At 39.4% G+C, this 14,652-nt stretch overlaps 2 protein-coding genes across 2 annotated transcripts; one reads left to right on the plus strand and one right to left on the minus strand.

Moving 5' to 3' along the window:
- Positions 1-1,221: 1,221 nt before the first annotated feature.
- mthfd2 (methylenetetrahydrofolate dehydrogenase (NADP+ dependent) 2, methenyltetrahydrofolate cyclohydrolase) lies at positions 1,222-5,549 on the minus strand. Its single transcript, XM_074670499.1, has 8 exons — positions 5,335-5,549; positions 3,312-3,496; positions 3,063-3,185; positions 2,807-2,959; positions 2,414-2,521; positions 2,234-2,326; positions 2,006-2,131; positions 1,222-1,911 (listed from the first exon to the last, which is right to left on the minus strand). The coding sequence occupies exons 1-8, from the start codon at positions 5,412-5,414 to the stop codon at positions 1,763-1,765; spliced, it is 1,017 nt and encodes a 338-aa protein (XP_074526600.1). The 5' UTR covers positions 5,415-5,549; the 3' UTR covers positions 1,222-1,762.
- Positions 5,550-7,250: 1,701 nt separating this feature from the next.
- Positions 7,251-14,066, plus strand: mob1a (MOB kinase activator 1A). Its single transcript, XM_074671177.1, has 6 exons — positions 7,251-7,448; positions 8,170-8,336; positions 8,770-8,863; positions 9,762-9,895; positions 12,430-12,593; positions 12,919-14,066. The coding sequence occupies exons 1-6, from the start codon at positions 7,435-7,437 to the stop codon at positions 12,994-12,996; spliced, it is 651 nt and encodes a 216-aa protein (XP_074527278.1). The 5' UTR covers positions 7,251-7,434; the 3' UTR covers positions 12,997-14,066.
- The last annotated feature ends 586 nt before the right edge of the window (positions 14,067-14,652 follow it).

The raw sequence follows: 14,652 nt of genomic DNA on the forward strand, positions 1-14,652 counted from the left end.
AAGTCCCATATTTGTACCAGGAGATTGCTTATTTTACCATGTTTGAGTTATTTCAACTTGCTTTAAAACCTGCTTGGGATAAAATCTCTGAAATAAACTCACAGGGTGAAAATACTAAAGTGAAAGGTAAAACAGGGAAAATAAAAATAGAAGCACTCAAGCAGGAAAAGAAGTTTGCTACCTTTTTTATGTTTATGGACTGTAGAGTTTATTCTCTGATTCTTATCTGTGTTTTCCAGTTTGCAAACCAACATGATTCATTTTCTACCCCTTTCAGTGCACCAGGGACATTGTCAATGAATAACTCTCTTACTCTAAAGAAAGCTTTGGATGTAGAGGAGAACATCTTTATTTTGTGGTTAAATACTTCTGTATTCTTTTTTAAGTTATACTTATTATCTTAGCCTATTTGGTATTTTCTTTTTGTTTTTTAATGATACACTTTCTGCTTCTAAATTTGCCTCTAGTGGGGCAAATATGGGGTCTTATCTTATTTATCTTATTCTGTACTCATCATATAATAAATGCTATTTTTATCCCCTCTGCTAGTTATTTAAGAAATTTCAAACATTTAGAGAAGCTGGTTTCTCATGTACATTTCCTTTGTCTTCTACAGAAATCAGCAAAAATACAACCTGCAATCATTCTATAAAAGTACTGTCTGTAAACCCATGATACCTGCTTTCCTGCAATGGAATTAACTATGCACCAATTTCTATACTGCTCATATTATCATGTATGTTTTCTATGTTTTACGTCTAAATGTTAATCTGCTGCAAACCAAATTGCCCTTCAAGGGACAAATTAATAAAATGGATGAATAAATAAATGAATGAAAATTACTGAAAGGGTAATAAAGTAATAATAAAGCAAAGCGTGACAGTATGTGCCTCATATTAGCATTAGTCTATGTGAGACATTTTGATGTCACAAATTACTGGAGTACTGTTTCCTCAGTGAGAAGAGGTTAATTTTTTTAATCTTAAAGTATTCATTTTTAAATAAATTATCTGGTCAAAGGTCAAATTCAATTATTAATACATGAGTTTTACAATTTAATATAAATTATTAAGGGCATCATGCCAGTTAAAACTGTAGAGTGAGAAACTTTTATAACTAGAGTAAGTGTACTGATATGAATCCTATTTTGTAAAAAAAAAAAAAAAAAAAAAGTATATTTCCCCAATTTAGTCACAAAATAATAGAAGACGGCCATTGTGCGAACATATTTGTTATATTTATTTCAAAATTTTTACAAAGGCAATTGTGAATCTTTAAAGCTCATTTATAGATAAAACATACTTGTTCCTGATGATGTTAGCCCTTATCACTCACGGTACATAAGGCTAAACCAACTGAAAGAAACACAACAGACAGGCTGCAAGCAGCTCTTCAGTAACTGTTCACCAGCTTTGAGTTAAATACTGTGACCTGTTTCCTCCATTCAGGTTTAAATATTATGTTAGTGTAGCAATAAATAAAACAATCTTTCAAGATTCTCCAAAAATGAACGGAAATTCATAATGCAGTCGTTAAATACTGAGAACTCTGTTACTTGGAGCACCCAGCTTAATGAGTGATCGTAACAGTCTAAACATGGCTGGACTTGAAGTTTGGAAAGGTTAAAGAGCCTTAAAGCTGTATCATCTTTCCAGCCCCTGTGCAAGAGGAGCTCGTCAGGCTGCTCCTTCTGAAAACGAGGGGCAGTGTCGTTGAGGAGTGGGTGGAATGTGTCAATGTAGCTTGAGTTTTCTTCATCCCTTTAGGATGCAGCTGCCATGCGGATCCTCTCAGGGGGAAACAGCAGAACGTTTTTAGCTGCTTTGATAGTGTTCTTCATTAGCATTGCTACAGTCATGGGTCCCACACCTCCAGGCACTGGAGTGATGAAGCCAGCCTTCTGCCTTACACCTGAATATAGACAGGAGAGAGCTGATGTTACAGACACCCGAGCCACCCAGGATGTCCATGCAGAGTTACGACCATGTTCACCCTGAAGTCTCACCTTCAAAATCCACGTCTCCAACCAGCCTGTACTTCCCAGTAACTGGGTCCTGCACTCTGTTTATTCCCACATCAATCACCGCCGCTCCTTCTTTGATCATGTCGGCGGTAATGAGGTTCGGAATTCCTGATGGTTAAAAATAAACACACAAAAAAGTTTGAATGTTGGATCACCAAACAATTTATCTGCAAAAGAGTTCATTCTAAAATGCTCAAAGTTGACACAAACCTGCAGCTGCCACAACGATGTCAGCAATTTGAGTGTGATGGCGAAGTTGCTCCTTTGGAGTGTAACGGTGAGAAATAGTGACTGTGGCATCACCTGCAGAAAAAGTAACATTTAGCAAGTCTGTAAGTGAAGTAAAGCTCTTCCTTAAACTGATGGATGAACACAGATGCACTGACTGACCTCCAGGCCTCTCGTGGCGGCCGTCTGTGTGAAGTAACATGGCGATAGGCATTCCCACATTCTTGGAGCGTCCTGCAACCACAACATTCTTCCCAAGAGTCGGAATACCTGTGAGACAAGATTCAGGGTACTTCGTTTAAACACAGCCCAACATTTTTTTAACAACACCTTTTGACTTAAAAGTATATAAAAATAATTCAGACTTACAAGCTGAGATAATAAATTAAAATGCAGCTTATTTTTTAAACTCTTAAAATTCATTAACAAATCGCTGAGTCACCCAGTGACTCTACAATCGGAATAATCTGTCATCTCTTCCTGGTTGTTGTCAGTAAAACAACTTGCTCAACAGCATTTCAGTGCTTTAAGGAAGAACATAGTCATTCCTGTTACCTGTCCGTTTGATGATTTCCATGACGCCCCAGGGAGTAGCAGGAAGCATAGTGGTCTGATCCAGACACATGCGGCCCACATTAACGACATGAAAACCATCCACATCCTTAGTGGGAGCAACTGCATTGCAGACAGCGCGCTCATCAATGTGGTCTGGCAGAAATAGAGCAGAATAGAACTCATGAGGACACCACGATCATTTCACATGTGTCTGCTGTCAGCACGTGCTGAGACGTGTTCCAGTTTTTCTCTGTACCTGGCAGAGGCAGCTGGACCAACAGGCCGTCCACGCGGTGATCTGTGTTGAGTTTGTAGATCAGGTCCAATAACTCCTCCTCACTGATGTCTGAGCGTTTGAGGATCGTCTCACTTGAGATTCCTGTGGGAGGTAGAAGCAAAAGAACAACTAAAAAACAAAGAAATGTGTTTGTTCTTTTGTTGTATCGCAGAAAAAAACTTGTGTTGAGAAGCAGGAACAGGGGAATGTGGGAGTTTTTTTTCTTACCGACGTCAGCTGCGGCGCGTGTCTTGTTCAGGACGTAGGAGTGACTGGCCGGGTTATCTCCCACCAGAATCACACTCAGGTGGGGTCTCCTGTTGCCGGCAAGGATCCAGTCCTCCACATCGGCCTGGGCCTCCTCTCGAATCTGCCGGGCAAGTTTCTTTCCTGAGATGACCACCGCCTCCTGTCTGTAATGGCAAAAGAAAAAAACTGATATAGTACGAAGATAAAATCTGAGAATGACGTGGTCAGTGAAAAACTTGTTTTGTACAAAAAAAATTCAAACAGTGTAAAAAGCTCAAAATCTGAGGATTTTAAATTGAAAATATAACAACAAACTACAAAAAGGAGCAGAACTACCAGTACAAAGAAAACTTAAAAAACTACCTCACATTCTTCCAAACTGTATCCTTGCCAGATGTAACCCACTTATCTACTTGACAGGGTCTATTTGATAACCACTTAACAGAACTTTTGACACCAGAAACCTGTAATCTATCTGAACCATTCAGCCTAGGCAAGCACCAATCCCAGCCTCTAATTTTAGACACTGTACCTCTTCACCTGACACAGCCACATGCTTCCACTTGTACTGTAGAGTTACATTATGAATCAGTTCAGTCAGAGGTTAACCACTTTTTGAATGAATCTAATCCTCGTGTACAGTAATAAGCATCTTGTGAATAATAGAGACTCTACACTGAAGGCCTGTACAAACCACGTGGACACACCCTGCTCTGTATAACTTTCCATAGCGCCAAGACTGACATTTGTTATATAACAGCAAAGAGAGAGCAGCCAGTAATAACTGAGGAGTAATGAGCCACAGAAAGTGATGTAACAATCCTTTATTCTGCCAAAACCAATTAAACCAAACAGAAAAGTATCTCATCTTTGTTAAAATGGGGCAGAATTTAGGGGCCGCTGTACCAGGTCCCCAGGGAAATGTGTCAAGCAGCAAACTGCTCTTCAGTCTCATGAATTTCAATACAGAGAACTTCCCTTTTTTCACATAGATGTCCTCACCAACGTGTCATGTTAAATGAGACCAAATGGAGAAGTAAACTTAGTTATTTTCTTGTTTCAATTTAATCTATTGTTTCCATATTAAGACCACTTTTTGGTGGTTAAAATACATGTGCACTTTCACAATATTTTATTTCATCGCCCACTTTTTGTATGCTTGAGGTTTCTGGACAACTGCAGAACTGTATTTCAACTTTGTGCTTGTTTCAGGTGTGTGAATTGTTGCGGACTGCAACACAGGGAAAATTCTGTGTCAGAGCATTTATGATATTCTTTAAAAATAAAACTTTCCTGGTGGATCTCAGCTGTAAATACTTTAAACTTGCATCTGTGTTGTGATATATGGTCATGACGCATGCATAACATTAGATGGGTCGTACTTTATCTGTCTTGGTCTCTGGGACTGCAGATCATGTGCAAGAGCTACATGAGGTCTGGATTTAAAAAAGCGTGTGTGCAGAATTACTTAATCTTGTAACCAAGTCATGTTGCAGTCAGCACGTTTCCAATAAATGCAACACACGGAACGGTTTGCTTTATATTTGCAATGATTATGTGAAGTCCTCTGCAAGAAGCAAAAGAAAGCCTCATGATGTTCAGGGCACAATGGTCTTCATGCATATGCATGAATTTGTCTTGGGAACAAACCCACACCTCGGTCTCCAGCTGAAACCTGGCTCCCAAAGCCACAGGGTGCAAGCACCAAGACCGATTTCATCAGCCGGCCTGCCGCTGTAATGTTACCGGCATACCGCTAGGGGCGCACCACAATGTGACCAACTGCGGACATTTAGTTCAATAAATCAAAAAATACCTCTCACTTAAAGCATGATCTTACTCTCACACTCGTGATATTGCATTAGGACTACACATAAATAAAAGGTTAGGGCTTAATTGGCCTATCTCCTTACACTGGTGAGAAGAAGCATCAGGCACACCGTTAAAGTAGGATGAAATGGATCCTAATGAGGCAGATTTCAGAGTCGGTGGTCTCTCTTACCTCGAGGCGGATGTGTGCAGCCTACAGACTTGATGCTGGGCGTGTTGGCAGAGTTTCCTGAGGGTCCTGACGGCTGCCATTCTTGCCGGCTGAGAGAAGAGGAGAGACACCGCGGCCGATTATGAAACGCACACAGCACAAGAACGCCCGCGCTGACAGAGAGAGACGTCTGTGGGAGAGGAGGAAGAGTAGAGCACATTTAGAGCCCTGCCCCTCTGCGCCTGCGTCACTCTCATATCTGCTTCTGCCACACCCCTGACCCACAGATAGCACAGCACACTGCTACACCTATGAAACTACTCTAAACCTGTTGAAAATGAACTAAAACATCTCACAGGTACAAAGATGCAAATGTACAAATGTATACATACTTAAAATATACAACAATAGTGTTTTTATTACTATATCAAAAGATTACTTCAAAGATACATTGATATGTCATGTGGCTGGTCAAAGTGGATTTCTTTCAAGCTACTTGACTTTTATTGAAATTAAGTTTAATTTATCAGTATAGCAAAAACAAAACTAAGACCAACATCCATCATAGATGGAAAAACTCTATGTTTCCAACTCAGTCTGTGTAATATGTGCCATATTACAAGGTGAGATCTTGTAAACACACCAGAGAAAACAGTACACCACTACAGATTCAGCATTTGTCTGATGGTTATATGTTCAAACGTAATAGGAATGTGTGTTTTTACTTAATGAACTAACAGAGGTCCCAAAAGAGGCTCAACCTGAACTAGTTTTTGATTGCTAGAAGAGAAAATTTCTCTCAAATTTCAAAGTTAGAAACTTATCAAACCTATTTGGTGAAGTCAGGGTACCTGTAGGCTCAGGACTTCAATGATCCCAACCCACTTTGCCCCACTGACAGCTACTTATGCTAAGATACTTCCATTCTGTGAACAGACCTATATCTTGTCACAGATGTACTAACAAAGAACCTCTTTTTAATTTGATTTGATGAACCTAATGTGAGGAGAACGTCAACGTGTTGCTGAGAGCAGAGCAGGAGGACAATCGTTATAGGGATGAGTAAGACAGTAATGTTTGCAGGGTGCTGAAAATCACTTGTCTGACGTCTACAACTTAGCAGAGAACATAAGCATTTAATGGTAAAAAGAAACAATCATTCTCCTTGCTGTTGATCACCTTTGTGGGATTTTGTGGACCATTAAAATGCACCTATCTCTTTTTAAAGGCACAACAACCTACTTTCTAATTCTGATAAAGCTACACTAGATTCTTTCCAAAATATGATAAATTACTAACAACAATGGTTAATCTAATGGGTCTTAGAAATAAGCATCTCAGAATAGATATATTTGTTCCTGTATACATGTACAACACTGGATAGATGTGTGTGCGGGAAAGTTGCATATGTGTGTACAATTAAAATTCAAGGCTGTGTCCTTAAGGTGTATAAGCTCTTCCTAGTGAGCTCCAAAGACTTTGGCTGGTGGCCAAATTATAGGTTTAGATCTAAACCTACAATTTTGGTAGATATTGTAATATACTCTATTGTTGTGCACTGTACAGCTATAAAGACTTAGAGAAGAAATTAAACTAACCCTGTGCCAAGCTCCTCATCTTTTGTATTTTTTTTTTTATCTGTCCCCTGTTTTCAAAAATTTGTGAAACTCAATAAAGTTTGTTTTGGTTTGTTTTAAAAAGATGCGGCAGTCTTTTCAATGACTCCAGCGACTTCGTGTGAAATTTAAACAAATGTCATAGCACTTAGTAAAATTTGAAATGTGTTTTGAGTGCTACATGGATTAGTTAAAAGGCCCAGCTCACCCAAGTTAATCAAGAGTATCCGAAGTGTATGGAAAGTTACCGGTTATATCGTTAGCCATCAGAGCTGTAGTACCTCCAAGCGGCCGGAAGAGGGCGACAATCTGCCTATCAGGCATCTCCGGGCACTCGATAGAGGAAGAGCCAATGTGGGTGCAGTTCATGTTAGCCTGAACGTTGCGGTTAGCAGCAGACACAGCAGAGAGTAGGCTCTGTAAGTGTAGTTCTGTACAAATTTAAGCGTTACGAATTGTAGTTTGGGAATTGTGATCGAGACTCTCCGACGACCGCTTCGCAAAGATGAGCTTCCTGTTGTAAGTAAAGTCTTCAACCGCGTGCTAAGTTTCAGCTGGGGCTCGCACTTATCGTTAGCTTCTACCAAGTTAGTCTCAGGGAAGTTAGCGTTGTTAAAATAAGACACTGTTGAAGAAGAAGAAGAAACCTGAAACCTCATTTTAATGCTCCAAAATTGAGGTTAAACGTTCGCAGTTTTATGTATAATAACAATTTCTTGATGTAACTTTGTTAATGAGCTTTGTTTATATGTTCCAGCACTTGCCAACTTTAACTTTCAACCGGTCAATCAAACTCTTTATTCGGTTAGTCAGATAATGAACGCTATCTTTAAGACAGATTTTATAGAACTCTATGTTTTGTGAACGCCAGTAAACAACCGACATATTAACATTGTAAATCATCCACAACTTTTGTGTCTTGAACTGAAACCGAGAAATTTAATTAGCTGTTCCGTTGTTTTATGTTACGTTTCCTGTCTGTTGCGCCAAGTTGATTATCTAATAACCCTTACTTCATTTACATGACACAAATTGTACAGTCATGCTAGAGTCACACCAGCCATATTTTGTAAACATATCTAAATGTCTCAGTAAAGCTTTCCTCCAGCTAGTGTTTGCACAAACCAGAAAGGAAGATTACATGTGAAGGCCCATGAGGAGCATCATCTCATACACAAGTCCTTATATTGTGTTAGGCATCTCCGCCTAACCCTATGTTTGTGTGTTTGCTTATTTGCAGTGGCAGTCGCTCAAATAAGACCTTCAAGCCGAAGAAGAACATCCCAGAGGGCTCCCACCAGTATGAGCTGCTGAAACATGCAGAGGCGACGCTGGGTAGTGGGAACCTGAGGCAGGCTGTCATGTTACCTGAGGGAGAGGATCTGAATGAGTGGATCGCTGTTAACAGTGAGTGAATGAATGCAATAAACCTGATCCCTTTTGCAAAACTTCTGTATTGGTTTTCTGATCTTAAATAGTACTCATACCTGGGTTGAACATTTGCATCAAGTAGGATAACCCCCCACCTACATTCACCAAAAAAAAAAACCCAAACCACAGCGAACTGAAAAAAAAGAAAAGGTTACAGATTTAAGATTGTCAACAAGCAGTTGTACAAAAAATCTTTATAAAAATAGTAGATCTTTTTTTAATGCAGGCCATTATAGGATGTATCTTGATAAGAATTATTGTCGACTGTGTGAATAATGACTCCCTCGAAAACAAGATGATTCATCTTAAGGGACCATCCTTCAAACAGTTGAATAAAAAACAGACAAGTTTTGGTCATAAATCTAATTTGGCGCAAGCATGACGATCAAATGAACTTTTTTCCTTGCAGCTGTGGATTTTTTCAACCAGATCAACATGCTGTATGGCACAATCACGGAGTTCTGCACTGAGACCAGCTGCTCTGTGATGTCTGCCGGACCAAGGTAACACCACACCCCCTCCTTTATTTGTATAAAGCTTTGTTTTGAGTGAAGGCATCCTGTGGGTCCTTTGAGAAAAAGCCAACTATGGCCAAGTGATAAATCAGAAACAACAGATTAAATATCAACAACTACATAAGTAATTTTTAGCAATTTTAGTTGCTGTTTTTTGGGTCATGGAGTTGCACATGACCACCGGCTCTTTTGTGTGTTGATTGTTTTTAGACAGCGTGGCATCAAACATGACATAAAAATGTAACCATGACTACAATCTTTGAAAAAAAAGCTCCCAGATTTTTTTATGGCAAACTTGATAGAAACAAGGAAATGCTTTAAAAATTTGCTAGAAGGCATTATCTGATCATAGGAAACAAGGAACCACACATGCACTGACGGAAACAAAGTTTGTGTCAGCCAGCTCAAGATTCAGGTCAAAGGCACAGTAGTTTCTGGGAACAATATTTTGTCCAGATTTGTGAAATAATGTGTCATGTGTGGAAAGTATGAAGTAATGTTTTGTGTTTGAGACAACTACATCATCTGAAAGTCATATGAGGGAAACAGGAATTAAACTTTGCACGTTGAAGCATTTTAGCTAGAATCTAGGTCTGACACTTCCTCAATCGCCTTCAGCCAAGACTGTCTGTGCTCGCTCTGTAATCAGGAGGAAGACACCAGGGTTCACTTCCTGTTGACACAGCCGCTATCAAGAATATGACCGTGGATACTTTTGCATTTCCCCCTCCTGCTCTTTTTTTAGCTTCTCATTCTTGATGATTCTCTCCTTTGTTTCTCTGGCTGAAGGCAGAATGCTGCCATGTTGTATGTAGAGCTGGTTTGTTTTTGTTTGTGTGAGACTGTTGCAGAAAGACGATAAGTGTTTATGTATTTTTTTTTATAGGTATGAGTATCACTGGGCTGATGGGACCAATATTAAAAAGCCTATTAAATGCTCTGCACCCAAGTACATTGACTACCTGATGACCTGGGTGCAGGATCAGCTGGATGATGAGACACTTTTTCCTTCCAAAATTGGTAAGTTTTTATTAATCCAATACTTGAACCCTAACAGTTCAGATAAACTGTTGAGCTGTTTGTAATGAGTGCAGTTGCTGTTTAGCCGTCTAAAATGCCTTTACCCAGGACATCTTCTCCTTTGGTAAACATACCTAAATACTCTGGGATATTCAAATTGAAATAATGTTGGTTTAACTATTGATCTTGTAGTACATTTATTTTTTGGATTCATGTTAATCTAAGTGTGGAGTAAATCAAGAGCAACAGATTAAATTTGGGGTTTAAATTTTCTACTGCATCCCCCCCTGAAATGTTCAGCCAGAATTAACTTTCTGACAAACTTTTCCCTGTGATATAGTGGTAGTAACAGTCAGCCTCCTCATACAGCTCTTAAAGGTCCCATATTCTGCTCCTTTTCTGCAGTTTATTATGGATCATTGATGTCTTCATGAAATGGTAGTAACATGTTTTGGTCCAAAAAGCCAATAAATCAAGCACAGCAGCATTGTTTCCAGGCTCTCATAGCCCCTCTGTTCAGAACGCTCTGATTTAGTGGGCGTGACCTTCATATGTAAATGTGCCACCGTTCTTCCGCGTCACTGAGAGCAGCACCACGAGCCCCGAGTGAATGTTTAGAAAACAGCGAAGCTCATTTACCGTAACATTACAGGCTAAAACAACATGCTAACTGCAACTAAAGTTAGCATCCTGAAGCTAACACAGAGACAGGGGGGGACACTGAGGAAAAGCTCTTACATCTGCTCCACAGCACACAGCGTTTAAAATACTCACATTTCCCGGGTCTGAGGTTTGTTGGTGGATGGTTTGTAATGCCCCTGGATTCAGGACCAGTCTGTTCGCTAGCCCTCTGTTGTACTGTCCAAAGTTGGAAAAGCAGTCGGCTGTGAAGTGACTAGCACACACATGCACAGTTTTACTGAGTGTAGCTGGAACATTTCCCTCATAGATTAACTCTAGCCACTTAGTCTTGTCTTCTCCAGAGATGGGAAGCTTGTGCATGGAACTATGTGGCTGTTTACAGCCAAAAACAGAGCAGTGATGGCTCTTCAACTTGGGCATTCTCCTCCTTCCCCGCTGCTGGAGATTTTTCTCCAGCAGCAGGGAGAGGGTTAGAGGTTATGCGGTGGACCAATCAGGTCAGACTTGCTCCTGATTGGTCGAAAAATGAATCGCTGATGTCAGCAAATCTCCAAAATCCTAACAGCTCGTTTTAGGTCAGGGTTTTACATTCACAAGCGCTACTAAGTTCAGGTTTTGTCATTAAATATCACATTTTGTGGGCTGGGAGGAAAGCCAAAGATCCACAAATTTCACTAAAAGACTTAATAAAGTGATTTTTGCATAATATGGGACCTTTAATTCTACTGATGAGGATGCTAAGAGGATCCTACGCAAGATCAGGGCTAAGCCGCAAGATGAATAAACTCTTAAACCAGTGTAAGAGATTGTTATACTTATTACTTGTTATACAGTAATAAGTGTCCCACAGCCACCTGCTGTCTCTGTATTTTTGTGACTGTAGTAAGAGGTAGTCTTGTGCAGCATCTTTGGATCAAACCAACCATGGGGAGAGGGGTGGATGTTTTTTTAGTTTTCAATAAGGCACAAGTGCAGGACTTGATTTGACTTTAAAACAGTATGAGAGATCACAGAACCATCCAGGGGTGGGGATTTGTGAAGGGATAGGGTAGTAATGAGGGAGACAGAGATGCACCTGAGATAAAAACGGCACAGCAAGATGAATGTTCTTTAGTTCTGTTTTAGTTTGGAGGATTACTTCCCAAATATGTTACACATTTTACTCCACCAACTGGCCCAATCAGATATGGTCAGTGACGCACTTTGGGTCGCGATCTATACTTTGACAAAAGGCTGCTTTGGAGCGATGCAGCATCTTACACAGACATGGTGGGTATATAACTTTAATGGCAAAATTTAAAAATGTATTTTAGAAAAAAACACAGAAAAGACCTTGAAATAGGAGTAAAAATAATGTGAGCATTAAAAATTCAAACTAAATAAATCAAAACTGGATCAGTGCAGTGTATCACTCTGTGTACATTGTGTATACCACACAACAGTAGATTCAAATAGAAAACCACAGCTTGTCACAGAGCAGCATATATAAATATCTGTATGTAAAGCAAAGGATAACATTTAAGTTACTCAAAAGCTGTGAGAAAAGGGACGTTTTGAGTTTACTTCGTAGTGTGCACACAATTTAGAGGGATCTCAAGTCAACACAACACTCTCACCAAACCTGGCAGCAAAGAATGAAAACATTGTCATGTCAGAGGCTAGCCAGTCACCTGACCACGGTCCAGATGATCATGAGTCTCACATGCTGACCTGCAGAGAGACTTCGTTTCTTTCATCTACTCGGATTCTTAAACCTAATTAAGGCAACAATTTAAAAGTACAGAACCTTTTAAACCAGTACTCTTTCTTTCTACTTGTAGCTGAAAGTAGCCCGAGTTCAAACAGCATTTGCTCATTTCTCATACGTATGTTCACACCCCTTTGTTTCACAGGAGTTCCCTTTCCAAAGAACTTCATGTCTGTGGCCAAAACCATCCTGAAGCGTCTGTTCAGGGTTTACGCTCACATCTACCACCAACATTTCGACTCTGTGATGCAGCTACAAGAGGAGGCCCACCTCAACACCTCCTTCAAGCACTTCATTTTCTTTGTTCAGGTGAGATTTCTCTGCCACAAGCACTGGATGAAATCACAGCTTTGCACCCAGAGCATTAACGGTGGTGGAGAATCTGTTAATTTTCAGCTTCTGCTCATTGAAAATCTGTATTACTCTTCTTGAAGCTGGTCAAGAGCCGTTTGCTAAATCTTTGAAAGTGTCGACTGCAGCGGCCTTTAGACACTTCAACGAAGTCAAAATGGAACAGGCGATGACTGACTTGAACCAAAAAGCTATCCCTTAAACATACCGATGAATGACAAGGATGAAATGTTTTAACTTTACAATTAAGTGATGCGAAATTAATGTTTTTCTTTTCTCTTAGGAGTTCAACCTCATCGACAGGCGAGAGCTTGCTCCCCTGCAGGACTTAATCGAGAAGCTTGGGTCCAAGGACAGATAGATGTTTCATCACATACCCCCTCTTTTTTTAACATGTTCTTCTTCTCTGTCCCTCTGTGTGACCTCTGCTACCTCTTTGACTTCGAGGCTCAAATCCTAATATCTGTGCCTTCTTCGACCTTTCATTACATCCATGTTTGTACTGTATTTTTTCTTTTCTCCTTCTGTTGACCTTTAAAGCTGTGTTTGAGCCGACTGTTTCCCATTGTGCCACTCATATATTGTAGTGTAGTGTAGTGAAAGATTTTTTTTCACAGCACTGTGGTCAATGACTCTGTAAGAGCGATTCTATATCGGACCAATGACATTTTGGAGTTAAGTGAAAACCATTTTTTCCTCTTATGCTGATGTTTTGTTCATTGATTGCCTGAACACTTTTTAGGTAGTGATGAGAAGTTTCCTTTTTTTTAAACATTTAGCTATTGTAATTACAGTGACTGACCAAATACTCAGATATTAGCTTTTTTATGTCTGCCATTAGTTTATAGCAGAAAGAAACATAAGGATGGCAAGAGAAGAAGTGACATGAAACAGGTCTTTGGTGGATTTTGAAACAATGCACCAGATGAGTTGTGTGGAAAGGCACAATAATTAATCAGATATACTAAGAAGCTGTCTGCCACGTGCTATATGTGTTTTTCATATCACATGCTTGCTTACGTGCTACTTCTTGACGTTTGTTTTGACACTGTGGCGTATAAGAAGATGAAGCCACAAGTGGTTGTTAGATGCCTTAAAAACACCAGCAATTTCTTGAAAGGTTTTTGAGTTTAATTTGGTCACCCAGTAGTAAGTTTTGCACATTTTTTTTTCCTTATTTCCTTATATAGAGAGTTAGGTTGCTTACATGGAAACTTTAGATTGGCTTTTTATTTTGATTAAAAGTAATGTAGTATTTAAAAGAGTTTAAATGAGTTGGAGTAATGCTGAACTCCTCAAAGATTAGTCTATTCTAATGTTAAACTCAAACTCATGCTAATGGTAAACTCGAGTTAGTCATTGTAGTTTATCTATGTGGTGCACATCCATGTGGAACCACATATTAGACCTTTCAGTACAGTTTCTTTTCATTTTCCCTGAACGCCTCCTTCCTTTGACTGAAAAATGGAATGATGACTATTGCACCTGTGCATAATCAGTCACCTGGATTTCTGGTAGTTTTTTCACAGGAGTTTTTCCTACTCTTGATGCATGTATTGGAGTCGATTCCTATGCTTAACTCTGGCTACAACAGCAGGGCTGTTTGTTCTGCCACCATTTTAAGAACTAATTAATACAGACATGATTTCTTGACGAATGTTTTATTTACCATCTTTGAACAAGGGAATGGTCTATAACATTTTTGGACCTCCATTCATAATGGACAATCATGTTGCATGTTAAAAGCTGTCAAATTGCAATGCATCAACAGAAACCGACCAATTATGTTGGTCTTAGTGGTGTGTGATTCACTTTGAGTGTGATTTATCCACATTAAGGCCCTGAATTTCACTTAGAAAAACAAAGCTTGTTACAATTGAGCTGATAACCTAAAGGTGATATTATTTTTCTCAAGACTGAGCTATTTTAGAGTTTTTATTTGAATACATAAAAAGTCCTTTCTTTCAAGTTAAGAGATATTTTTGTAAAAATTGGTTTTAACATGTCATTGAATTGT

Source organism: Halichoeres trimaculatus, unplaced genomic scaffold, assembly GCF_033239565.1.
Source record: "Halichoeres trimaculatus isolate MK-OKI-2021-1 unplaced genomic scaffold, fHalTri1.1 fHalTri1_scaffold_5, whole genome shotgun sequence".
NCBI lineage: Eukaryota > Metazoa > Chordata > Actinopteri > Labriformes > Labridae > Halichoeres > Halichoeres trimaculatus.